We start from the raw sequence: 27727 nt of genomic DNA, 5'->3' as shown, positions 1-27727 counted from the left end.
CACTTTACAATGTACAAGTTTATTTTTAATGAACTCTTCAGTGGTTGGTAGTCACAGCACAGCTTGCATGTATTTAAGCCACACACCTATTTTACAAGATGATGGGAGAAAAATAAAGAAAAACAAAAAAAACAAAAAATAAAGTCTTAACCAGAGTCGATGGTCATCGGTCCATCTGCAGTGACTTCTTCCTTTTCGACTTGTTTGAGTAAAATATCCTTAAAAAGGCCACTGAAATGCGTAAAATGTTTTCAGATGCATGGAATATTCAACGGTGGCGATTTTTTGCTTGAACCTGACATCAAGAACCCTCACATGGCATTGACAGTGCATGTAGACATTGTAAAAAGGACTGGGTTAGCGATACCTAAGATATTCTCTTTCTCTTTTTTTTAGTGACAACACCTTGGCTATAATACTACAGCTTTTAAAAAAACAAAATTTTATGAATAGCACTCTTCCAAGATACCGAAGACAATGAAAGTGAAATGTAGTGAAAGCGATTATTTGTCTCTTTAATCTCACAATTACGTGAACACTTTAATTATTAAAACTGGAAAAAAAAAATGAATAACTGCCGCTTTACTGTATCCAACGACTTCAGGCTATGAAAACTGGAAAATAATAATTAAAAACACAACTTGTTTGTCCTCTGGAATTTGTAGACTTTTTAATAAGTAACAGACGGGAACCATAAACGCATGCCATGTGCTGGTCTCAAACAAATACATACAGGTATATACAGCATCACTCAGTACCTGCTAAAACAAAAAAGTGAGAAATACAGAATATAAACCGACTACACTACAAACTTTAAAAAAAAAAAAAAAAAAAAAGAGGGGGGGAGGAGGGTGAGCGATGGAAGCGGTGGAAGAGTGAGAAAATCCTACTTGTGATGGACTCGTCATTAAAGCATTAAAAATAAAAAATAAAAAGAAGAAATGCATATTGCACATACAGTGAAAGCTTAAATTCCACCAGGTCCGCCTCGTTTTTTTCCGCTAAAGCGAGAATTCAAATTTTTTTCCCTCTTGGAGGAAGACACACAGAGGTACAAAAAAAAAAAAAGTCAGGGGAAGGTGTGTGTGTGTGTTTGTGTGTCGGTGATCTGTGTGTGAAAGGAGGAGGAGGAAGAGGAGGAGCCACGAGGATGATGAAGGGCAGAAAGTGGCACTTTGAGGGGTGGAAGAAGGAAACTGCACAGCACACAACACTTACACAGGAAGAGGAAACAAAAAAACAAAACAATACATGAAATAAAGATTGTGGCACAAATAAAATCAGGTGTTGGATAATATCTGTTCTTCAGTGATAGCCGAGAGAGGAGAGGAGAGATCGAGTGTTTGTTTCCTTGCGTCTCTTTATGTACATCTAAGGCTTTATTGGTTAAATAGTTTTCGGGGCTTTTCCCCGCCCACACGATGCGTCTACATGCTGCTCACGCAACCCGTCTTCCTCTTTGCTCTGTAAACTCTGTGGTTCTTATCAGGACAGCAGCCGCACGCTCGAGTGGATGACCAGCCGAGGAGGTGGATGGATGGATAGATTGATGGATGGATGGATGCTGCGGTGGTGGTGGAGGAGGTGGAGGAGCAAAAAGGGAGATAAAGAGTTGGGAGGAGAAAAAGAACCAAACAAAAAATAGGAGTCTTGTCTCTGATGTCTGTTGCAATTAATATCTAGATGTGCAATTCCATTAGTCACTGCCATGGGGGGACTATAGGGGGGTGCAGAAGACGGGGGCGGGGGGGGCGGGGGGTGTAGGGTGTGTTTCTACTTGGAAAGCTTGCTAATGACTCGAATGAGCGCTCCGTTCTCGTCCTTTAGTCTCTGGTTGTCTGCTTTCAAGTCCGGGAGCATCTGAAAGGGAAGAAAAGGAAACAGGGAGATGAAGAGAGAGAGAGAGAGAGAGAGACAGACAGAGAGAGAGAGAGAGAGAGAGAGCGAAAGAGAGAGAGAGAGAGAGAGAACGAGGCTTAGACGGGTCTCGACAGACACACGTGTCGTTAAACCGGTCGAGCCGGTTTTTGACAAACTGTTAATTGCAGCTTGTGTAGAAAGCAAATATTTGGAGTCACACAGCATCTTGCATGTTCTAATTATTATTATTATTATTATTATTATTTATTTTTTGTTTGTTCTTTATGTTGTTTCTCAATTGTTCCAGAGAGAAAAGTAAGAGGGGCGTCACACCACAGGCCAAAGTTCCTGAGAAAAGCCATGCAGAACCCCGGCGGCTGCTCCGGGGCGGCCGCAAAAAATACACAGCACAGACAAATGAGAGGATTTTAAAAACGCATCTGAACAGAAGCTGGTTATTTTAAAGTTTCCCACTGAGCCTGGCAGCAGCACAAAAACTTTTCTTAAGATAAATAACGATCGTTTGCTTCTTTTTTTAAATATCCCATCGTGTTCAGTCAAGTATCCAGACTTTATTCTTCATGCAGCTGTCTTAAATATTATTGATAAAATGGGTCAAACTTTAAAAAGAGGATAGAAAGAAAAAAGCTTCAGTCTCTGAAGATTTGGGGCCAAAACAACTGATGCAACTTCATGCAGAGAAGCCAGAACAAGCCAAACTGAAGGACTGAGCTCCGTCCGAAGGAAGCGTCACATCTAGAGAACTACAGAGACGGACACGTTCCTTTACTGCACATGAAGACGGGTTGGAATCATCTTAAATTAAATTTAGATGCCTGTCGGCCAAATGATACTCACCTGAGCTTCTTCTCAACTCGTGATTTATGAGTTTTGGATGTTTTTATAAAAACACCTGAGGGTCATGTGCTGTAAAAGGAAAGTGTCCGGTCGTAAAACAAAAGACACGCTCCCCAATCTGAAAACCAAAAAGCTCTGGGGAGGCAGAGGGAGTGAAAAGGGGAGTTTACGAAACCAGTGGTGGTCGGGACGGCTGGGCACCTGCCTGTCTATGGGTGCGGGGCAGAGCGCGAATGGAGCATGAGAAGAATGGGGTTGGGGAAGGGGAGAAGGTGAGGAGGAGGAAGAGGGAGGAGAAAGGAGGAAGAGGAGGAGGTGGTGGACAGACGGACGTGGCTTAGAGGTCGACGCTGGGCAGCTGGCTGCAGGCGGACTGCGAGAGCTTGGCCACCACTCGGGCCAGGGCCCGGTTCTCAGCCTGCAGCCGCTCCTTAATCTGCCGCAGGGCCTGAACCTGCTTTACCTGGGGGAGGTTCTGCAGGAGGGGGGGGAGGAGTGGGGGGGAGAGAGAGAGTAACGACCACAACACGGGAGAACAAAGAGAGGAGCAAGAGGAGGATGGGAGGAGAGAGTGAGAGTGGCAGGGAGGAGAGGTGGTGTACGGGAGACAGAGTAAAGACAAGGGATTAACGAAAGACGGGACAAAGTAAATTAATAGAGAAGAGGAGGAGAAAGGGGGAACAGAAGAGGAAGACTGTTAGAAAATGGGGACAGCTTTTGGAAACCGAAGGAGTGATAAAATCAGCCAGCTGCCTACCACCTAAAAATAAACACACTCGGTTATCACAGCGCTGGAGGAGCACTCCTTAAAAATCAGTTTTCCAGAAAAGGAACTTTTAATTGGGCGTCTCACATGAAGAGCTTAAATGATACGTCAACACAGATTACAGCATCTGACCTGAGACCAGCCCTGGACAGATTAAGAGACGCACATTTAGCAGCAAGGAGCGTGTTTTTTCTTTCTCTGTGAAATTCTTACTTGACAGAGGAGGTTACAGTTCATCCAAGGACGAGACACCTACAGACTCTGTGTTAGACAGGTTCTCTGTGTTGTAGTGGTCATGTTGCGTCTTTGAGAGTTTACTTGAGGTTTTTTAATTGATTGTTACTTGTTTTGCTGCCATGAACTAAATTAATTAGTCTGTGAAAAGGAGTCAAAGCTGTTTCCTGACATCTTCGCTTCAAGAAATCAAACAATTTAATCGTATATAAAAGAAGAGAAAGAGCAAAAATATTTATAAACAAGACCCAAGTTATAATAAAGCCTGTTTCCTGTTAGAGCATCATCGTGACATTGGAGAAAACACACCTCTCTTTTCAAAACCGAAAAAATGTGTGACTCAAATTTCATATTAAAAAAATCATAGACTTAAATTTAAAATCCTAAAACTTCTAGATTTATGTAGGAACCACACACACATACACAAACTAGCTGCAACCTTGACCTTATGACCAAAACATATAATCCACCGTGTAAATGTGTGTGTGTGTGTGTGTGTGTGTGTGTGTGTGTGTGTGTGTGTGTGTGAGGCAGTACCTTAAGTTCCTCCTCCATCTCAGAAATCTTCCTTTCTAGAGCTCTTCTTTCCTGTGGGGAGAAGAACAGCAGGTCAACACTCAAACTCACAGCATCACAAAGACAAATCAACAGTAAACCACACGCACACACACACACACTCAGGAGGGCAGGCTCTACACACTGTGTTAAATAAAGAGGTGTGTGTGTGTGTGTTGGGAGGGGGGGTGATAGCGATAGCACACACTTGTGAGGCGTCTGCGAGCAACAGCCAGTTCAGACTTACATATTCAGTGACGTGTACATCAGGTACATGTAAGATTTGTAAATGAGTCAACAAAAAAATAAATAAAAGACATGGAGTCGGATGTTTAGTGGTTGTGTTGATGATAAGTTGATGAAATGACTCATCAGAATGTCTTTTTTGGGGATTTAAAGACAAAAGGACATTCTAGTTTTACAAAGGGCAGATGACACATGAGTGATGTGGCCTTGTTTGCAGCATGAGCTTTAAATCAGTGGATATAAGTTATTAAAACCAGGAGGTTATGATGTCAAAGTTACAAACTGCAGCTGAAGACGCCGGCTTGATGAGCGACATGAGTGACAAAAACAAACAAAGCATGGACACAACATGCACACGTTCGTTCAATACAAATGTACCGAGGTGAAACTGTTCTACTTCCTGCACAAACTCCACACAAACACACAACATAAGCGAGTCTTGAGAAGTGGTGACACACACGCTGCCTTCTGAGGTTTCAAAAAAACACAGGTGAGAGAGAGAGAAGGTGGCGTGTCCCCGGGTGGTGAGGACGGAGGGACGTCCCCGTGACCCCCGGCTTCCGGGGCACGTGTGAGACAACAGCCAGCAGCAGAGAGAAGACTCGGACAGAGAAACTAGATCATACCAACGCCCAGATGAAATTGGGGCCTGCTCGTTACCTTCAGATAAAACCCATTGGCAGTGTTACTTTTTTTGTAATCAAAGCAAATCCTCACTTCTACGTTAAGACTGAGACAAACTTGAGAGATAGAAGTTATGTACACATGACATTTTACTGGTGTTAATAAACAAAAGGAGGACATTAGGGTGTTAACGTAGTTCTGTCATTACCCTTTTCTCCATCTCCAGCTGGGATCGGTCAGCGTAGCGTTCCTGCCTCTGCAACGACAAAACACACACACACACGAATAAGAAACCTGGATGATCATATAAAGATTATTTTTAAAGGTAGACTGATGCTATTGGATGGTCTATAAAAATGTACGTGAGCAAAAAACGTTTATTTTACAGAACTAGCCCCAACACTCTTATAAAACACATTTAAATTCACTAGATCCAGATTTTTATTTGGATCTGCACCAAAGTACACATAATCACAAATATCAGTCAAAAACATCCATAGCAAAATTGAATGGGTTCTTCAATTTAACTGGGTCATGCCCCAAACCCCCTCAAAATTGGATTCAGAGGTTTAATTTTGACTCATCAGTTGAGTGAGTGTGACTCATCTCACCTGTGTGGCCTTCTCTAGTTGTAGCTTCAGGTCTGCCAGCTCCAGGTCCGTGTCACGTAACTGAGCCTTCAACTTCTCGTTCTCGGCTAAGATCTGCTCGTAGAGCTGAAGACGGGGACGCGAACAAACAGTCAGTGAGCGTAACAAACAGATGACATCATGAGCAGTGGCAGGAAAAGAGGATTGGAACACGTTCAGACCTTTTTATAGTCGGTGGTGTCGTCTCTGTCCAGTCGGCTGGAGTACGGCCGGCGACTCTCACCGTAGCGGCTGAACATAGTGTCGTTTCGATCCAAGGATGAAGTGCTCTCATTCCTGAAAAGAGTAACAACAACTATTTATCAACAACACACAGACACAGAACTGATGATTAATAAGAGAGGACATGATATGAAGGGGTCGAAACATACCTGGACAATCTGTCACTCTGCAGGGAAACAAAAAAACAAAGTGAGAGTTAGTATAAAAGGAAAAGAGCTAAAATAAAGCTGCTTAATCTGGTCTAAAAAGCATCTATTCAGTGAGTCAGGACTGGAGGACAGAGTCAAACTGTGACTCACACTAATGTAGAACTCCCACAAACAAAGACTTCAAACTGAGGCCTCTCAGCACCGGACCTTCACTCCCACACCTCCAACAAGCTGCTCTACATGCAGACACATAAACACAGATCCTCCAGCAGCTGCCTTGCCTCCAGTCGGCTTCCTGAGGCAGAGGAAACACGACGCTACAATCTGAGTGGAGAAGTCCAGAGAGCCTCGCAGGACAAAGATCAGCTGATCAGATCAACATCCAGCTTGGTCATATAAACAGACCGACTTCTAATCTGTTTTAATCAATGTATGTATCTCTCTTCTGTCCGATGAGACACAAACCAACATTTCATACGACGTTAAGAATGTAAAGGAGGAGGAGTTCATATTCAGGCTCTTACTTGAAAAGGTTCACACTCTTTACACTCTTTCCTCATTCTGTGCAGCGGCAGCTTCTCTTTTCAGCGTCTGTCTGCTCCAGATAAAGCCCAGTCTGCTTTTGATATTGTTTTTCTTGCTGGACGAGACAGGAAGAGCCTCGAAGCTTTCACATCTTCCAGCAAGATACAGTAATCGCTCGTTTCCTATTCAGTACCCTGCGCCTGCTCTACTGCAAGAGACGTCTGGTGGTCTAATGTCTGCCTGACACACCCGTTCAGTCAGGAACAGCATGTTCACAGCACGGCACCTTCTGCCCCATGCAGACTTCATATAACTGGTTTTTATTTCAATATAAGATGTTTAGTATCTTCAAATCTAATCTGCACGTTTCAGTTTAAAAACTCCCTGACTTCCTCCTCCTCGCGTGTCTGTATGTTTTGAAAAGTTAATGCTCTTTGGTTAGAGACGACTCCTGGTCTGCGAGTTCACCCCAGTAACCAGACAATACCCGGAAGATGGAAACTCTAAAAACTGAAAGGTCGCCCACTGTAAGAGGGAAATATGAGAGGGAGGGGAGAAGAGCTGCACTGGACAGAGAGGTGGATTTAAAAGACTAGTGGACCTGCTGGGCCTCGACCACATGAGTGAAGACAAGAGGAAGTTTGATTTGCCGGTCAAGCTCCTACTTTAGTCCGATTCATGTCCCTCCTGAACCGTGTGTGAGTGTGTGTTGAGTTACCTGTGGCTCTCCCTTGGTGCTGCCCTCCTCCGAGTCCGACAGCTGGTCAGGATCATTATCATCACCCTGGAATTAAAAAAACACAGACACAAGGGTTACAGACACTTTTCAGCTCGTTGAAATCCAAATGATCAAAGAGGAAGATTCGCAAATGTCATGAACTGCTGTGCCACATCATGAGTGACGCAATGAATATTTAACACAACTTCCATCTATCACCGTGTGTGTGAGTCTCTTACATCTTGGGTCCAGAAGGAGACCCCGGTGGAGCGTCTCTTTTCGCGGGGCCGCCTGCGATCCCGGATGGAGCGGGGCTGAGACTTGTCCTCTCCCTCCTTCTCCTCCTCCTTTCTGTCTGCTTCTGTGCATCCACAGGAACGACCCACAGGTGAATAACAACACTCAGAACCAACAGAGTTATCTGCTACACACTTGGACCCAGTTGATTTTATTTAACTTTGGATGAATAGGCAACAAGTTCTCTGTAGCGCAGGCGGCTGGGACTCATCAACGTTTCCAGGGGTCAACTGCATTCACTCCCAGGTCAAATGATTCCACAGTAGCAACAAGTTTTAATGGGCTCTGAAACTGAGTGGAGCTTCACAGGACTTTGAATAAACAGATGAACAGTGTGAGCAGCAGCTGAGTCCAGCAGGAGGTCATTATTTCCCTTGGCTCAGTTACTGCAGGTCACTTTTACAGTTTCACAAAGAAAGCTGCAAACCAGCGTGACTAGAAACAAGTAAAGAGCTCATTCCAACCAGACAGGTTTAGAACTGCAGGAGAATTAATTCAAGGTAAAAGCATCTAAATAAAACCCTCAGCAGTCTGAGTGAAGCGATGGAAATGTTGGAACAACTCTAGATTATCTGCACCCTGAGCGTCTTTGACCCGTATTATTTTGACATCAACAGCGAAGACGTCCATGAACTAATCCTTATGATAAATTTGAACTGGAAGACGGGAAGGTCCAGGTTAACTGAGGCTGCACAAAGCGCCGCCAGGACAACAACTGGACTTGGCTGCAGTTCAGAGAGAGAAAAGAGAAAAGAGAGGCTTTGGTCCGGGGAGAACAAAGCGCTCAGTGTTTCCTTCTGTCCAACAGACTAAAGCCGCTGTCTATTTTCCCAGGGATGTTTCATGGATTTATTCATTAGGAGATGAGCTACTTAATTTAAAAAGGCAACACAATCCCCTTTCTGTCTCCGAGCTCATAATAAGCCGGTGGCCTTTTGCCAGCGTGAATGTGGACCTGTGGCGGAAAGATACCAGGTGGAGCAGCCACACAGCCTCGTGCTAATCCTGTATTACTGCATATTAGATACATCGGTTTCAGGGTAGTGATGGTAAAGGGAGATAACAATGGATTCTACTTCAGCTCAAACTAAAAGAAAAAGGACTTAAGGCTTGGAGGCTGTAACAAATATGTCAGGATGGGGAAAAAGAGACGAAACTGATGAAGACGTGAGACAAGAGATTTTGGCGATAAGGGCAGATGACAGTGTTGATGTGTTGTAAACAAAAACATGGGATATATACATCATGTCCTGCTTTCTGCTGCTCCACCCAGACACCACCACACCCCTGTCTCTGATGTCGTGAACATGTCTAACCTGGACAATCTCCAGCTGCGTTCTTCATATGTGAAAAAGGCAAACTCCAGAAAAGGTCTTCCAGTTTCCATTGAGGTTCACTTATTTAGGACCTACTCAGAATTACTCCTCACGCCACCTTCTTCTACTGACCTTTTTCTGTGTCCCTGGAGGAGCGGCTGTAGGAGGAGGTGATCCCCGACAGACTGTTGGGCCTGTTGAGGGCGCTGGAGCTGGAGGACAATGTGTTACTAGAGTAGGATGGGGTGGAGGTGGAGCTGACTGAGGATATGGCCGAGGAGGAGGACGAAGGCCGATAACGCTGGAAGGGAGAGAGGACAGGGGGGGGGAGAAGAAGGTAAGAGTCAAACATTCAAGGTGTGAATTACTGTGATGACCGAAGGAGAAACGCACCTCTTCAAAGCTGCGGTACTTTGATCGGTAATCGTCCTCCTTGGTCTCAGTCTCCTTCTTCTCCTCTTGCTTCTCCTTGTCCTGCTTCTCTCGCTCCTCCCTCTCCTCCTCGCGGGTCTTTGGGGGACGACTCCGGCCGATGGTTTTCTCAGCCTCTTGCAGGTCGGTCAGAGTCACACCCTGGAAGGAAAAAGTACAATTTAATTGGCAGAAGTTAAGTGGTGCCAAAGTACATAGAGAGAACAGTCTCAACCAGCTCAACAACTTTTACTTAAACAGTCCAGGTCTATAAAGTCATCATTCAAGCCAGAGCCATCTTCATGAGGTAAATTAAGCGTTGGCTTGTTTAAGTGGACAAAGGGAAACACACCTGAGTGGACCTTCTCGACTGTCGAGCCTGTCTGGAGCGAGCTTTCCTCTGGGACTCTGACTCCTCGTCTCGCACTGGCGTCAGATAGGACCTGACACACAAACAAACACACAAAACACACACACAGGGTTAATTATTTGATATATTAAGCTCTAGGAAGCAACTTTTTTAATAAATGTAGCCACGTTTTAGAGCTCGGTCCTTGTTGTGGAAACGCAGGGAGTTCCCGTAAAGGTTCCTACGTCCGGGGGAAAGCACCTGTGGTTGAAACTTGTTTGGTAATTATCATCCCTGAATGGTCATGTGACAGCTTAAGGTGGCTTGTGACGAGAGGGATGAAAAACACAATCTCCTCCCACAATTCAAAAAGCAGAATGAGGATATTAGACTGTTGTGTTCAGCAGGTTCAGACACACTGTTCAGATCCAGGTTACTTAGTGTGTGTGGAATTTAGAAGAAATAAAAATTTTCGGATCAGTCTGAATCGTGTTGGCCAAAAATAATTATGAACTAATAATTCAGTGCCGAGCGGGCCCTTGGTCTTGGAGAAAATGTGCAGCTTCTGCCCACCTTCCTTATAAGGAGAAGTCGCTGGAGCAGAACAGGCTGTCAAACAGCTCCACTCCCACCATGACAGGTGGCTTCTTTCAGCAGTGCAACAGGAAGACACAAGTTGACCCCACTCCAACACACACACACGTGCAAACTCTTGCTTTCTCTGACACAATCTCACACAGATAAGGACATTAGTATACGAGTAGAAATGTGTGTTACCTGCGTCTTTCGGGGCCAGTGCCAGTGCCAGCGGTGGTGCTAGTGGTAGATATGCCGGTAGTGGTGGTGGTAGTAGTAGAGCCAGTGTTAATAGTGGGGATGACTGCAGCCGACTCCTTCTCCTTCTCCCTCTCTGCACTCTCCTCTGACCAGTACCTGCTCACACACCAGCATCTTTTATAGAAACTTGGCTAATCTGACAGTTTCAACTACTGTTATGAAATTTAATTTGTAGCTCAGGAGTTTTCAAGTAGAAGTATGAGGTTCATTGTTCCGTGTACCTGCTGGTGAGACTGGTGGAGCCAGTGCGTGTGGAGCCGGAGCCCAGGCTGGAGAGCAAGCCGCGATGGCCCGTGGGCGAGGTAACAGATGAGGAGGTGGTGGTGGTCGTGGAGGAGGACGTAGTCGAGGAGCTCAAGTCCTCGTGTCTTCTGCCAAAAGAGCCGCTGGAGGTTTAAAGGAAAGTTAGCAATGAGACAACACTCGGAACAAGTAGTGGTGTGTGAACGCTGATCACCAACGTTAAGATGGATGCTTAACGTGATTATTAACCAAGATAACTAGCATTGATGGTGAGAGCTAAAATGTATTCTCTATGACTAGAAAGATTAAATATCTTTCTTTCATAGTCAAGATGCTTCACAGTGGATTAAATTGTCTGGCAAAGTCTAAGGTTATTCCAGGAGAAATAAGTGTTATTTTAAAGGAAATACTAATAATGTCAATTGATTTAAAGGAGGACTGTCATTGCCGAGTCTGTACTTTTATCTGTATCCAGGTTTTGCAGATTTAAAACCAAAAGTATTTAAATTCTTCACAGAAAGATTTTGGACAAATTGAAGCACACCTCCATGCAGAGGCTACTTCTGAATAAACATCACAACAGGATTCATTTGATCAATCCAGAAGCACAAAAGACAAAGTAATGGGCACTGCAGCAGAGCAGAGACACACAGACAGAGAGGACAGGTGAGTGAGGAGAGACGGTGGTGTCCCCGGTGCGGCTGGTGTACCTGCGGTAAATGCTGTAAGACTGGTAGTGGGAGGAGGGTTGCCAGGGTTTAGTATTGCAGGTGTTAGGGTCCAAGCTGGAGGTGGACGAAGACTTGGCTGGCACGTCCCGCGTGCTGCCGCTCCGCCCTAGCGCTAGCGTATGGGAAGTGCTGGCGGAGTGGCAGGTGGGTGGGTGGGTGAGAGAGGCATGTTAGCGGTGGAGGCGCACACACAAACACACACATATACAAAATAATAAACAAACATATTTAAGACCAGCTTTGACACACGATTGGTGCATTCATGTCATGTGGGACTAGCTGAGGATATGAGAACATGGAAGTTTAGATTAATTAGAAGAACCTTAAAGATTCCTTAAATTGTAGATTATTTGTAGTCATTGTTTTTCCACTTTATTCAATGTTCTCTTGACGGATAAGGAACTTGGAGAAATGCAAGAATTCCCCTTCATTTTAATAAGTGACACATATCCATGATTTTCCAACGTGACATGAATGCAGCACAAGTCCAGGTCTAGGTGCTGTGCCATGAACACGACTGGGGGATTTGGATGTATCTGTGAGTCAGATTGGTATGCAGGCTTGTTAAAACGTCCGAGTAATGCATATAAACTCTGTGACACAGCAACCTGACAGGACAGGTACAGTCATGCAACACACTTGGTGGCAGTGATAGAAAAAAAGGTGCTGGGCGCATTTGCATAGCTTTCTCAGTAGCTGCTGCTGCTGCACGTAGCAAGTACAAACACATCTCTAATGACACAATGCAAGTAAAATATGTACTGGACATGATTAATACATGACTATCAGTTTTTTTTTTCTACTGGGGTTTTAGTTTCGAGAGCGTAAGTCAACCTCAAGGTGGATCGACACATCAGATCAGATCAGATGCGGCAGAGATCTGAGGACGAGGTGACGGAGGGGAGTTTGGCAGCGGAGGCTAACCTGCGCTGGTAGCTGGAGATTCGGTTGGTGGAGGCGCTTCCTTCACTGTTCTTCAGGTCGTCGTCCCAGCGTCGTCGGGTGTAGGAGCCGCTACGGATCAGGGCAGTCGAGTCCCTGGGGAATAAGCTACAATAGTACCCCAGGCTTCCACAGATACAGAAGAATATACTGGATATGTGCCCGACTTCTCTTTCCACTTTAGACCCATTTATAATGTTCCTATCTCTTCTTAGGAATTGTTTTACAAAACTGAAAGCAGTTGCCTCAGGCTGCACACACCATGCAGAGCATTTGGCCTTTTCCCCTGCAGTACACAGCAGTGGGCAGCAGGAGCCGCTCATGCTAAGTGCATGTGATCACAGAGCCACTCGGCTCCAGGGGCTCACCTGTTTTCCTTCTCGTCGATGTCTGAAGTACTGGCCAGTCTCCTGGGGATGGTCGGGGCCACGTAGGCAAGCCGTGTTACCTTGTCCTTCTCCTGTGGGCAGAGGATCAAACAGAACCTGTGTTTGTGACTGTTCACAGATGTGATATCACCAGAAGAATTTCTTTACGGTGATTAATACTGAAAACTATCCCAGCTAGCATTTCAGTTTTATTTGAGCTCTGAGAGCCCTGAGTTTAAACCCAGAATGACCACGATGTGTTAGTGTAATTCGCCCTTGATATCCCTCTGATCTGTGGTTGTGTGAGCGACTGCTGACCTTCTCTTTGTCTTTGTTGTCCAGAGAAGAGGTGAGGCGAGGGCTCGAGGCCGAGCGCATCACCCCGGTCGTGTCCTTCTCCCTCTGAGCCTCCTTGGTGGCCGTGATCTCCGCTAGCGCCCCGTAACTGCCCGTCTTCCTCAAACCTAGACGCCAAGACGACGGAGACTCGTCCTTCCTGTCCTCGTCCACTTTAGCAGAGACCTTTCCAGCGGGCTGAGCGGGCTGAGCGACCTGAGGGACCTGAGGGACCTGAGGGACCGGAGCGACCTGAGAGGGAGAACGGGGCAGTGGTTTAGTCAACGATCAATCAGTATACCAGTATGAAGGTGTTAAAATTAGATTTTTTTGTCAACCATGGTGAGTAACACAAAAGCTGATTAGGTCAAAACAGTATTAAAAAAAACCTGTTTGGATTTTACAAGGGCGGAAATTTTTTAGGTTTTAATGAGGAGACCAGGAAGTGATTTTAAGGAAGGACATGCCAGTTAAGAACAATCACATCCAGATTAGACAATATACCTGATGAACTATACCAGCTGTTCTATAAAAATACTCCTGCGTACATGCTACCCTCAAAACACGATAACTCTAACGAATCCTAAACACAGGACAGCGAAGGCTTGTTGATCCTGTTGAGGTTTCAGGGTCGAATTTATAGATTTCACATGAGCTCAGGCCAAAAAATGTTCTTTTAAATACGCATCAGACAATGACAAACCACTTTATTAAACACAGAAGCCACACAGACACAATGTGAAGGCACGATTAGGACGGTGCGTTACGAGTGAAAACACAATGTGGGGATGATGAGTGAGAAGTCGGCGATAGTGGGGTTTGCTAGTTCACAAACTGGATCAGGCCGGTGGGGGGGTCGGGCGGTTAGGGGGGGTGTTAAGTACGTTGTCAGTGCACAGGTGCGTGTAGGATGAGAGAACAACTCCGGTGCACACCAATGCCTCACCATAGGTTTTTTGGGACCTAGAGAAATGCCAGTTTTGCGCAAGCCTTGACGCCACAATGCAGGACAGCCCGGCTCCGCCACAGGCATGAGGGGAGTAATATAATCAGACTAAAGCCGACAGAGACAAGAGCCCGGCACGAGAAGAGATGCAGAGAGAGGGAGGGAGGGAGGGAGGAGGGCAGGAAGGATGACAGGATGAGACAAAGAAAAAAGCCAGAATAAGACAGAAGCAGCAGCAAAAGAAAACACACTTTACGGCAAGGACAGATTTTTTTGTTTAAAGGCCCAGTCACACAGCACAATGCTTACTGCCAAACCAGGGGGGGGGAGGAGGACTTCCATTACTGATCTGAGTCCGGGTCAGATCGAACAAACATCTGGTAGTGTCAAAACTGGACGTGGTTAATGGTTCTCTTGTTAGACAGAAGACATTGTGATGTGTGAGCACTAGGGCTTCAGAGAAGGACTGGAAACCAAAAGGTTGTCTCAAGAAAAAGAAAAAGAAAAGAGAAAGTGAATATAATTTCTCGGGAAACCGTGAGGAAAAAAATGTTATTAATGGGGCTTCGTTGAGTTTGGCAGATAAAATCAAATGTTTAAATTATGAAAAGTTTTTTATTTCATGTCCCTAACTGCTTTAGAGGGGAAGGAATTTACAAGGAGGTTTTAAAATGTGTATTTATTCACTACCTGAAGTTTTCGAATTATCTTATATTTTCTACAGCCATACTAAACACCAGCAAATACCTTTCCAAAAGGTAAACTCCAACAGCACAGTGAGAGGGAAGTAGCCTCATTGAAATGAACCAGGGTCACTCGGTTTATATGATTTGCCAGATTTTTCCAGCAGAGGGAAGCAAACTCAAAAGAGGAAAAAATAAATCTAGCTTTGTTCTGTTCCCCTCAACCAGCCCAAGATACAACTCTGTACAGAACCCTGAAGCCTCCTGGGGCCCGATCTAGTCACTAACCCAACCGAGCCATTTGTTTCCATGTTTGTTAAACGCCAGCGTCAACTTCTCTCCGTGACATGTGTTTATTATCCCGTGTGCTCACTGTACCGCAGCATGAAGAGCAAATTACTACCTAAACATGACTGTTCGACGGCCTGGAGGATGAGCTGCAAACTTTTCTATGCAAACACCTCCAGGATCTTCAGCCGGCTGTGAAATTAGGTTTGCGTTCAAAGGGGGAGAAAAACCCAAATAGACTGAATTTTGTTGATTAACGCACGTAATGAGGCACCGACTCTCCTCTGGAGCGGAGGCTTCGTGTAACAGAGGTGGTGCAGTCCCTACTTAGAGCAGCGACACGATTACATCAGCACGTATTTACCTCCAAGTCCTTTTAAAACCATCCAAGTGTTTGCTAATTTGAGTTAAATCTGTTTTGGGTTGTTTTTCTAGTGGGGCCAGTAGTGTGGCAGCTGCGTGTCTGTGAAGGGAAGGATGCCGAACACCACCAGGTCGTACCTTCTTCACCGGCGAAGTGGGGGGGGTCACCTGGTTGGTCGGGCTCGTGGGCGATGACACGATGGTGCTGGCGGGGACGGGCGTTGTGCTGTTGCTCACCGATGCCGGAGGCTTGCTCTTGTCTGCAGGAGTCAGAGAGAGAGAACGGCTCAATAAAAAGCAACAAATGAAAATGATTATAGAACATGTGTGATTTTGAGGAATTCTAGAAAACTAAGATTTTATGTAGCTGAGCTGATTGAACCAAATTCTCTGTTGTTTGGACGTGATTCAGTGAGACCACGCAGCAGCTCTATAATAAGACACACACAATACCTGCTTCTGTTTCCGACTCGGAATCTTCCTCCTCCTCTTCCTCGCTGGAGCAGCTTGATTCGTCCTTCTTCCCCTCCTCCTCTTCATCCACCTTCTCCGGTTCTAAGGTCTCGATGCGTGGGGCGATCTTCTCTGGCTCCAGAAGCAGCGTTTCTTTGCTGCAACGCAAAGATGTAAAAACAACATTAGAGAAGAAGCACAGCATCGGTGCCGTACCCACGCCTGTACTTGGTAAAATAATGTGTTTGCCAGTTCCCCTTCAGGCCCGGTGCAGAACTCTGAGGAGGGTTAATAATCCTTTAATGAATCCACTTATTATTTCTCCCCCCCATCAAACTCTTTACCTCTTGAGTGGCTTCAGTGATTGGTTGTTATCCCCTGTGGTTGTTGTTTCAATCAAAGGAGATTTCCTCACATCTTTCTTCTCACTCATCAGCTGGAACAACGAAAACAGAAATCAGTGCGAAGGCAAAGGACAGAACCTGTTTTCTCAGGCGTTCACAATAATTCTACAGACGTCATTAAAACAAATCCATTCATTAAACCGCTGACAAGTATCTGTGGGCAGATAAGAATCTGTACAGAACGACCGAGCACACTGACTCACCAGATTCTGCTTCTTTTGTAGTTCCTCTAAATATCCCAGAACATCTTCGTCGGCGACATCAAAAGGTGTCTGGCCCTGAGAGAAAGAAATTAAATTAATATGTCGCTCAGCCTTTTACTGTGAGAACTCATTAGAGTTTGATTCAAGTTTCTCACCATTTTATTAATGAGGTCCATTTCACATAGATTCTCCACAAGTATCCGACAAGCCTCCTCTTTGCCCCAGTGTGCAGCTGCATGTAGAGGAGTCCAGCCGTCATAGTCCTTAATATTTACATCATACCCTGTTTGGATTAAAAGCCTCCACAGTGAAGGAGAAGGGAGAGGGAAGGCAAAACAAAAATAGTTTTTGTTAGATTTAGCACAAACTTTCTTGGATTTGATTTTCTTTGCTAATCTTTCAAAGGTGCTGCCAGGATGCAGGATTTGAGACGTGCGTCAGTATCGTTACCTCGGGTCACATTTATAGATCATAAGAAACCGGCTACCCAGGGTCTCTGCAGGTTTCAACAAGTTAAATCTAAGACTTCTTAAGAACATAATCAACGGAATTTAAGACCTTTGTCAAGTGCGACAGATATAAGGGAATGTTAGACTCCCATAATTACTTATAATTCCACATAATTGAAGATAATGTTAAGTGTCCGAGAACAAACAAAGAAATAAGACCTACCCAAACATATTTACCTACTAGTTCATAATATTTTCACATATTTAAGATTTATAAAGGTTTAAAAATCTGAATATTGGATTACCTGTTAAGATTTAATCTTAGGCTTCCCTTAGCACAGCGAAATGAGGTTGGCAATCGTTAAACCCTTAATATTAGAGCCAATTAATGCCCTTTGAGGGGGAAAACCTTAAGATCCCCATCTTGTGTGTGGTAGCCACTAAACATCTCCATATCTGCGCGTTATTTATGGTAGAAGAGAGTGCTGGCCGACTTCCCAGACCAGATGGACCGGGCGTCTGCAGCTTCCACCCTCAAGCAGTGAAGCTTTATTAACAGCCCACAGAGCCACCATTGGACTGAGGAGATGCAGAGACCAGGATGTGTTTGACACGAGCGAAGAAATTCCTAATGCTAGGCCTCACAAGCTGTCCCGACTATAAACAGTATTTATATAATGTAACTTACAGGCCGGGCTTTATGCAACAAGCTGTAAATGTGTCATCTGTGCAGGGGAGAGTAAGAAAACACTCAGGTCTGCTACCTGTGCAATCAGAACCACTGCTTACTTTAAAACCTCGACGTATCCCTTCGCAGCAGCTACGTGGAGCGCCGTTCCTCCGGACTTGGCGTGCCGGATGTCCTGGATCTGGCCACTGTTGAGCCACTGCCGGGCGTCCCTCAGCATGATCCGCTCCTCCTCTTTCCGGGCTGCCTCAATATCCAACCCTAATGGGAGCAGAGGAGAGAGAGAGTTACGAGTGACACCAAAGCATCCGAGCCGAGAGTGGACGAACAACAACAACAACATCAAGATATTTATTAGGGGTTCTTGTCTTACGTCCACATTGAGGCATGTGAATGTTTGGAATACGTGGCATTAGTCCGGGACTAAGGATCCCAGTAGAGAGAGGTGAAAATACTTCAACACATAGCCACGAGATAAACCTTCACACATTTAAATCCTGCTACGATAATGCATCAGTAATGACAGCTATGACGAGCATCTGCTACAAGAGACGCAGCTCATTCACCTCGGTGGGTTTATTAAGCCTCGATGCTATTCATTGGTTGTACAGAGGAGAAGTAGACGTGACTTTATTCTGCCGACGTCTCTAAACACTTGCGGCTGTTGTAAAGCTCTTGATCTTCTTTGGCAAACGGTGTTAAGACTAATATTCTCTGAATCTGCCGATGAAATAATGGCTGCAAATGTACAGCCTGTTTAGTGGGTCAATATGTCTGAGCTATATGCTGCATGCATGGCAGCGGTGTAATCCCGCCTGCGCCTTCTCATTGACAACTAGTCGGTACAGGAGACAGTCTGAAGCACACTGGTGCACGAGTCCACCGGTTGAGGGAAAGGATTAAATCTGTGAGTAAAGAGTGTTACTGAGACACCTGCTCATTTGGTTTGGTCTCTTGAGCTCATGAGCCTTACATGTCATGGTAAAGAAAACAAAAAATCCATCTACTCTCTAACACGTGTGACACACGCTTCCACTGAGTGAGGACACTGTAATATTCTGGCTTGTTTAAGACCAGGCATGTTGCTCATTAAGAGGATTTGTGAGCTTGAGTCTAAGAAAGTGAAACCAAATGGGAATCAGATGACTCAGTGTCTGAGTTTATGTTTGACTGGAATTCAAGTTTCTTTTGAAACTCAGTGACTCTAAATATGTTATGATTATTGTAAAATTCATTAATTTTCATTTCTAGATGCACAGTTTCATTTATAATAAAGTTTGAGGTTTAGCTGTAAAATATCAAGCTTTAGTTATAATTCTATGTCACGAGTAAGAAAAGCTGCATTATAAATATATCATTATGGTAGAAAAACCACCTAAACGTCATTAGAGCAGTGCAGTTAATATAGGGAATGGGAGCTGGCCACATAGGGCAGCATCCCGTGATCTCCTGGGAAGTAGCCTACAGTGTGTGGCTATAAAAAGCAGGGAGCCTAATGGCCTTTAAGTAGGACTACAGAACTAGAGCCGAGAGGAAGAGTTGGCAGCGGGTCAAAGTTGACTTTTTACAGGAGAACAGCACATCTTCTGCCGGAGCATTAAGATCAAGAGAAAATCCAATAGAGCAAACAAGGTCCTGCCTCCTGCTTCACCTTAAGGACAACATACCTACAGCACGTCTGGCAAAGGATGAATGAAATGTCTATGGCCTTAACAAAGCACCAGGTTCCTCAGAAGAAAATACAAGGGCCTATACACAAGTAAAATAAATCCAATCCAGATAACGCCCCACCCCAAGCTAACAGGGACAATGTGTGAGTGAGGAACATTTATCCACCTTCAGTCAATTAGAAGCACAGAGCGGAGCATTCATGCAGCAGCTGACGGAGAAGGAGAGGAGGGCGGCGGGGCCGACCGGTCACTTGACCCAATCAGGGTCAAGGAGCAGATCTAGAGGTTGTTGTTTCTGCCAAGGGCAAACCACGGCCACTCTGTAACCAGTTTAACCCCATGACTGGTGTCTCTTTGAGGGGAGAAAATCACATTACATACAGGAGCGTTACACAACAGCCTGTTGCATAATGCCGCCTCCTGCTAACTCCAGGCATATAGAACTGAGCTGGGGATTGTCTGCAGCCGTGCCTCGAGCCAAATTCACTTTCCAAAAGCAGCGAGTCGCACACTTGAAAACTAAATACCCACAAACTCAGCAGTAAGGCTTTGTGAAGTCTGTGAGCGTGTTAAATGACGATACACGTGTCGTTTTTTAATCTGGCACTGATGGATCCAAGTTGAGGCAGCGGTTGGATGCTCTTCCGTCAAGCGCTCGCAGATCAAAATTGACAGGTGCTGCCGGAGGAGATTCTTGACATTCGGTGTGTGTGTGTGTGTGTGTGTGTGTGTGTGTGTGTGTGTGTGTGTGTGTGTGCACAAGACGAGTCTCTCCGCTGTTACATAACACAGCCAAGGAGCGTAACATGTAAACAGCACACTGGGTGTAATTATCACTAGATGTCCTGTGCTTTCAAGGACCTGGAGTCAACTGGGACTGTCGAGGAAACGTGGAGGCTTTACAAACAGGATATTTTCTAATGGTCACTCAGGATACAATGCAGTTAAAGGATTTTCTACATTCAGGAAATGGTGATATGTGCCACAGTGACACGCAGGCCAGCCAACCCTTTATTAGTGATTATGAGCTGAGGAGCATCCCTCTGGCCCGGGGCCATTAAACAGGTCTGTGCGTGGCCTCTCACCGGAGGGGGAGGGCCCTTCAGCATCTAAAGAATGGCGTGGCCAAAAATAGAAAGGCCCGACTTTTCAGTTTAGGACTCATCACACGAGTGCTAACAACACAGCTGGATCCTTCTTCTTTGTTACGCAATGTGCGTTCTTCAAGCGCCCAAGTGGAAAACAGCAGGTGAATGACACTCGATGAGAGTTCGGATCCTATTTGACAACCTACTCACACATGCATGACACACACAGACACACACAGGGGGGCCAGACCAGCCTCGCTGTCTGTAACGTGCTCATGATGTCAGGATTGTTTCTGGATATAATGAGATTAACTTGGATTACATAAAAAGAAAAACACTTGTACACGTATTCAACTGAAGCTTACGAATACTGGTATCAACCGAAAAACTCACCCTGACTAGATTTGCTGTCTAATCAAAGACACTATAGACCTTTATCACAGCAGCCTCCTCTGCTTTTGACATGAAATAATAGGTTGCTACTGGAGGGCAGACATCAACATGTCTGAATGGCTGCTGTGAAGCTGTAGAACATTTCAGGGTGATAAGGAACAAGTAGACTTGAGGGCAGAGGTCAACATGTCTGAATGAATACTGCACCTTGTCGGTTGATCTCGTTCTGCAGGAGCTCCTCCATCGCCTCCTCCTCAGCGATGTCCATAGGTGTCTCGCCCTCGCTATTCACAACTCCTACATTGGCACCCTGGCTAATCAGATACCTGCAACAACAAAAACAACAAACATTTAAACTAGAGAAATGAGGAAATCACAGAGTAAACATGACTTGTTTTTTAAGTGGTTCAAAGGAAAACATGCAATGTGTCACTTCCTCAATCTGATGAGGAAACACTAGAAGAACTGGAGCTTCACAATGTTGCTCTTGGTCCTCTTCCAGTTCTGAGTCACACAATGCCCCAGTCTGACAGCTCCTGTTTTACCAGTCACTTTTTAGAACTGTCTTCAGGCTTAATAACTATTATTTGCCAATTACATTAATTAAAATGAAAACAAAATGCATGATCATCAGTTCTGTTTTCAATTGCTGTCGTCTTGTACGTTGCTGTTAAAAGTTATTTAAAAATGTTGTGCCTCATCGTCAGATTCTGCATATTCACATGTAGAATCTGCTTATAGAGATTCTTAAAGGGGGTTGATTACATTTTCTAATCTGTCTGCATGGCCCTTAACAGGCGTGTCGTCTGAAAGAATGAAGGATCATTAGCTAAACCATGAAACCCTCTATAAACAACCAGAATGAGCTGCACACTGTCTCCACAGCTCCTCTGTGATTGAACACTTTAAAGCATCGATTCAAAACCTTTTTTTAAACCGTACACCATCTTTACTCCAGCTGCTTCTAATTAAAGCTGTGGCGAGACTCACATCCTTCTCATTAAGCCGACACACCACTTGAAACGTGCTCGCTCCTTCTGACTTCCCCTCCACATGGCAAGTGACGGGCTGCAGATACGTAGGAAACTCTTGATTGGACTTTCTATTTTGCCCATTACAGGTCTGCTTTACTGGGTTTGATGGCTTTGTGGTTTTGGGATCCCAACTGTGGGATTTCTAACCAAACCCTACCATTGGCTGACAGATACAGTCCCCTCTTGCTGTTCCCATTACTGTGTGACAGAGGATGCTGGGACTAAAATGGGAAGGCCGAGGGCTCATCACCACCCACGTCAGGTTGCTGGGTTCCTCTGTGACATGGTGTCTCCATTAGTCACTCATACCAGCCCGGCCACTTGACCTTTTCATTCTCTGTGTGACAACAAAAAACTTCTTGTCTTCTGTAATACCAGCCCAGTGCTGGTGCTGTGTCCGTGAGGCCAACTGGGTGCAGACTGGTGGAATATGCGTTTAAATGAAAGAAGCTGATGTTTGTTTGATTGTTAGCAGGATTACGTAATAACAACTGAATGGATTTCAACTAAACTTGGTATAATGAGGTATGGGTCAGGGAAGGACCTGATAGTTAGTGGTGCGGTTTCGGATCACAGATTTCCCAGGGCCTAGTTCACAGATTCACACATGAAAACAATCAGGCATAATTAAGAAACCTATATCTATGAGTGTGTGTAATTTGGTGCAGCTTGATTGAATGTAAGGAGCCTGTTTGGCCTTGGTGGAGGCAGCAGCTCTAGTTAGTGCCATTCTAGTTCATATTATAGCTCAATAGTAGCTATCAAATTACAACTTAACTACCAGAAGAATTATATCTGGCAGAGGATTCTGAACATGAGCATGTTTATCTTTCTCCAGCCAGTTACACTTGTAACCTTTTAGGCAAACACCAATAGTGTTGAGAGAGATCTGCAGCCAGGTTCCTGGAACGTAACACAGAAGTAAAGCAGGTCACAGCACACTCCCAATATGCTGAACAATGAGCACAACGAACTCCTTCACCTCCTTCAGGCCTGTTTATATATCCTCTGATAACATCTCTGCGTTGTGTTCTGTGCCCTATGAACAGCCTCCTTACCTGAAAAGGACTAAGGGCAAGAAAATACTAGAGTGCAACCGTGGAGCTCGATTTCAGACATATTGGCTGACCCTGATCTCTCCATATTTGATTACATCACCAACAATGTGTGTCGGAGCTATCAGATGGGCGGCTGCTCGTGCGCAAATGTGATGAGAACTGTGTGCTACCTATGATTAAAATGATTGCTCTTGATTTTGGCAAGCTCTCCAAGAACAGCATGGGCATGTCTGACAGAGCCTAACTGATTACGAGTCATTCACAATCGAACTAGACACTACAGTCACTTTAAAACAAAGCTACTGCTCATATAACTTCACACACACACTCAGACTGAAAGTTTTAATGAGGAGATCAGTAGTTAAACCCACAGCAGATAAAACAAACCGGATGTAACGTTGCACAAATCGTACCTGACGAATCAGATACTGCTTACTCTACTTACTCTGCTATGTCTAGGTATCCGCAGGACGCCGCAGCGTGGAGGGGGATCCAGCCCTCGTTGTCGGGCTGGTTGATGCTGGCTCCATGCTCCACCAGGAATGTCACCATGTCTACGTTGTCATCTATGCATGCCTGAGAGAGAGAGAGAGAGACAGAGAGGAGAAGAGGAGTAAGACCAGTGTAAAAAACAAAAAACATAAAAAGCTAAAAGCATAACCCACCCTATGTGCAGATTTGTGTACATACACATATGAGAGTGGGAGGGGCTGTGCCATAGTTACAAATAGCACAGGAAGAGAATTGCACTGCGTCTGATACTACATTGCCACATGAGTCCAGAATTACTGGGGAATTTTGGCAGCCGGCGCGCTCCCGAAACGCCCGCACATAGCAGGGCTGCTTGAAATACCACATGGTGTAGTACTGCTGATGGAGGCTTCCAGTGCATATACGTCCCTCTATGAAAAAAGACAGACAATGCTTTCCCAGTTATAAACGCGGCTTCTTTACTTGAGAAGTCGGCTCTGCAACTTCAGCCAAATATTTTCTCAAGTGTGATGAATCAAACCACAAATACACTCTGGGTACATTCACCCATTACGCCAACGAGTCACTCAATTAAATTCACATCTGTGGTCGGTCAAAAAGTAAAACTGTTTTTCCTGCCAGCTCACTTAGCACCCGGAGTTTGTCTTATTGAGTCAACGCTACCAATGAGGAACTTTGCTAGATGTAAAGTCAGTGTGTTGGTTAAGGACATGGGGGATAATATTCAGTGTGGGAGGAACTGGACAAGTGCTGTGTATCCTCGTGAGCTCATACCTGCAGGTTAAGAAAATGCACTGTACTCTGTCTTTACACCTTCAAACAATTCTTAAACCAAAGCCTTTGTGAGTGATGAGGCAGTGACAACAAAAGTGACACCCACAAAAATAAACTGCAACATCAAGTGGGAGAGATCTAATTTAAGATATTCTGATTCATGAAGTCGTAGAGGTTGTGATTTTTCTTGCGCAATGTTTATTACACCAGCTGAATCTATTGCACACAATAAAATGTATTAAAGCAGTAAAATGTTGCTTATTATGATTTAGTAGTATTTCCTTTATGTTGATAAAGGTACTGTAGTAAAGATTTAGGGTATTTGTGGAATTTCAAAAACCGGACACACACTTACTTCACATCAAATAACACTGTGACCTGCAAAGTTCACAAGTGGAAAACCACACATTCAGCATCTTAAACACAATCTGTGGATTCACACATCCACTGAAGGACGGTCATTGCTGTGACCGATCATTAGAGATAACCACCACTAGAATTTCCATTGACCAATTAAAAAAACAAACTTGACTCCGACCCGTCGCCCACATCCCTGCACACCGTGACTCGACCGCCTCTCTCTCTCTCTCTCTCTATCGCTCTCTCTCTCTCTCTCTCTTCTGAGGTTGCTATGAAAACCAAAGCGTTGACCGGGGAAACAGATACACGTGATTACACAGCGGCTTCACGTTCAGGGCACACGACTATCTGGCTGGAATCCTTGTCCAAATTTGGGCCGTTTACAACGCCGTACATGGTCAGAGATGAAGAGCGCCTCACCGGGCTTATCTGACGGTGTGTGTGTGTGTGTGTGTGTGTGTGTGTGTGGTTATGTCTGACAGGGGCTGTTCAGGTGCACATTGGCTTTTTAAATAGACAGGGTTCACCTGTTCACGTTTTTAAAAAGCTGACGTTACTTAAAAAGGGCAGCTCGTTAAAAACTAATCCTCAATGTAAGTTGGACGCCATCTTTGTGTGAAAATGTTTTTGCTATGATGTCCCTGCATGTGGTAGGCCTGTAATAAATGTGGTTAAAAATCAAGATAATTGACAGAATTGGTGAAGCCAGATTTATTCAGGTGAGCCCGGCAGCTCACATTTCTCATCAATATGTTAACAGGAATCCCTAGACACCACCTTTAGAGAACAGACGTGGACTGATGCTTGTTTTTCACACTCCGGTCGCATTTATGAGTTCCCATGTTGCTGTTCCAATCCTCCGGGGATTCATTATAATGCAGTCTACAACATGCAGTCTACAACAAAGGCAGGTGGAAGCAAGCCTTGTGAAAGCCCACAAGCTAACAACACCACGGCAAAGCCGATACTTGCAGATGTGCATTAAAAACATACGAAGAAAACTGCAGCTGATTTCAAAGATTAGTGAATTGAAATGAGAAATATACGTAGAATAATGATCACGTTTTGTATCACAAATGCACTTTATTGACCTCTTATATCAGTTCTTTTATTAGGGTATAAACTTAAACAGAAGATGTAGGTGTTATGAAGCTGACTCAGTTGGCTTCTGCTGTTTTCTGGGATGTGCTTGGTGTCAAAGAACTCTTACAAATAATCCACTGCCCTGATATTTTTCTTATTTACAACAAAGCTGGAGTGTTCGACTTCTCATCTACATCCTCCCCCCCATAACACTTATTATCTCCTCAAAAGCCCCTCAAGGTGAACGCAGTGCTGGGCTGTGACCTCCCTCCTCAGATCCGTCACCAGCCGTCCTCCACTGGCTCCTCCCAGCAGCTACTGGAGCCCAACACAGGTAATCTCTTAATGGCTGTAATTGTCTGTGGCTGACAGGTGCCAGAGTTAGAGGCTGCATCAAGAGAACGGAGAGCGGAGTGGCCAGAGAGTCGGGAGGAAGAAGAAGAAGAGGCAGGAGAAAGTATCATAGCAACCTCGATGTTTTCATCTGAGAACATTCACCGCCACGGCTCATGCAAAAATCTAACAAGACAACACATTTGATATCTGCCAGCAGCAGCAGGGAGAGCGAGTGAGTCAGACAGTGCATGGAAGGCAGAGATGATATTAATGGAAGTTATATAAGGAAACATTGTGGGCTTAAATCCTGTCTAACACATCCCAATCAGCCCCCAAATGACTTATAGCACCGGAGATGTGCTCACAGAGAAACGCTCAGATATGCAGTGACTCACTCTCAAGCCCAGAAGTTACCGTTTAAACCTGTTTGTCTAGTTCATCTGAAAGAGGGGGGGGAGAGAGGAGGAGAGCTTGTCAATCATCGAGGAAAAAATATGGATGGCACTACACAATAGGGATGGGCGAGAGTGTCTGAGCAGTAACATTTTCCAAACGGCCATAAACAACCCATGATTATATATTTATAGGTGATTTACAGGCTTGATAAGCAAAGACTGACACACTTCGAAATAGAGATGTCGTCAGAGGAGGGACGCCTCCGCTCGCAGCTTCCGAATGACACAAACAGGAGATGATAACATGTTAATAAATAATCAGGGTTCACAACAGCACACACAGTATTTGGTTTAGTTCTCGAAAAGGAGTCGTGAGGTGTATTTGCTTTTCAGCACCAATCGATTGGACAGCGACTTATCCATCATTTAGCCACAGCTCCGTTTGGTAAGAGACGGAAATCAGTGCAACACAAATGTCCCCACCATGGCAGACCCAGCAGCGGTAACTGACCGGTAACCAATGCTAGGACCGCCACAACAGGAGGAACCTGGAGAGCCAGACCCACAGACACTAGGCCCCGGCTGCCCATTCGGATAAAATGTCCCCGCTAATGGAAACTGGGGCTTCTGGGAAGTTGACGTAACAGGAAAAAAATCAGGTACTAATGTAATCAATGGCCACAGGGTGCTCTATTTGATTGGTCAATAGAGTTGGATGTTCATCATACGCCTAGCTTGAGAAAACAACTATTTATCCATAAGCCTTTGTGTGATGTAATAATAAATTTGAATCTCTGATTGGAAATTAGGGTCAGTGGGAGTCAAAGGTGCAATCTAGGCGTCATTTAATATTTTCACTGTGGGATGTGAAAAATGTGAGTATTCCACTGAGATTAATAAGGGAATTGGATTAATTTTCCATTAGATGATTCCCATCTAATCTCCTATAGTGCTTTGGCCGAAGTTAATTCCTCATGTGGGCTGTGACGGTGGACTGTGCATCTTGTTTCACATCCCTGCTCCTAACATGTTCTTATCCACCTACGCAGAAGATTCACTATAAATCATAAAATGCATCATCTTCGTTTTCAAGCTTGTGGAACATTAAAATAAACATCAGAAATAAGACCCGTTCTTTCTTGACAAACTCCGGCCCGACCTTCCAGTGACATAAGTGGCACTTTATAAAAAAGCAGGAACGAAAACACCTTGATCAGTCAAAGTTTATGAGGCGTGTCTGAAGGAAACATGATACAAATGGTCATAAGATTGAAAAATGCACTGCTTAGGTTTACCATAATAATAAATGCTGCATATATCAAAATATCGT

At 44.7% G+C, this 27727-nt stretch overlaps 1 protein-coding gene across 2 annotated transcripts in view; it reads right to left on the bottom strand.

Moving 5' to 3' along the window:
- ppp1r12a (protein phosphatase 1, regulatory subunit 12A) overlaps positions 1–27727 on the bottom strand; it is a 40744-nt gene continuing 13017 nt past the window's right edge. The window contains exons 2-26 of one of the 2 annotated variants that reach the window (XM_053414560.1): positions 23403–23533; positions 21073–21191; positions 17816–17975; positions 16733–16877; positions 16578–16652; positions 16315–16406; positions 15971–16128; positions 15656–15777; positions 13220–13489; positions 12902–12993; positions 12516–12629; positions 11571–11720; positions 10839–11003; positions 10558–10713; positions 9784–9874; positions 9414–9593; positions 9153–9321; positions 7647–7768; positions 7408–7473; positions 6165–6181; positions 5955–6069; positions 5755–5859; positions 5352–5399; positions 4256–4306; positions 1–1860 (exon numbers count right to left, since the gene is read on the bottom strand). In XM_053414560.1, the coding sequence (XP_053270535.1) occupies positions 1774–1860; positions 4256–4306; positions 5352–5399; positions 5755–5859; positions 5955–6069; positions 6165–6181; positions 7408–7473; positions 7647–7768; positions 9153–9321; positions 9414–9593; positions 9784–9874; positions 10558–10713; positions 10839–11003; positions 11571–11720; positions 12516–12629; positions 12902–12993; positions 13220–13489; positions 15656–15777; positions 15971–16128; positions 16315–16406; positions 16578–16652; positions 16733–16877; positions 17816–17975; positions 21073–21191; positions 23403–23533 (3000 nt within the window). In that variant the 3' untranslated portion in view covers positions 1–1773. The remainder of the gene's footprint in view (positions 1861–4255; positions 4307–5351; positions 5400–5754; positions 5860–5954; positions 6070–6164; positions 6182–7407; positions 7474–7646; positions 7769–9152; positions 9322–9413; positions 9594–9783; positions 9875–10557; positions 10714–10838; positions 11004–11570; positions 11721–12515; positions 12630–12901; positions 12994–13219; positions 13490–15655; positions 15778–15970; positions 16129–16314; positions 16407–16577; positions 16653–16732; positions 16878–17815; positions 17976–21072; positions 21192–23402; positions 23534–27727) is intronic. The other variant, XM_053414561.1, reaches the window with a different exon arrangement.

Source organism: Pleuronectes platessa, chromosome 22 (genome assembly GCF_947347685.1).
Source record: "Pleuronectes platessa chromosome 22, fPlePla1.1, whole genome shotgun sequence".
NCBI classification, from domain to species: Eukaryota; Metazoa; Chordata; class Actinopteri; order Pleuronectiformes; family Pleuronectidae; genus Pleuronectes; species Pleuronectes platessa.
The sequence above is the reverse complement of the archived record's forward strand: the minus strand, read 5'-3'. Positions and strand labels throughout refer to the sequence as shown.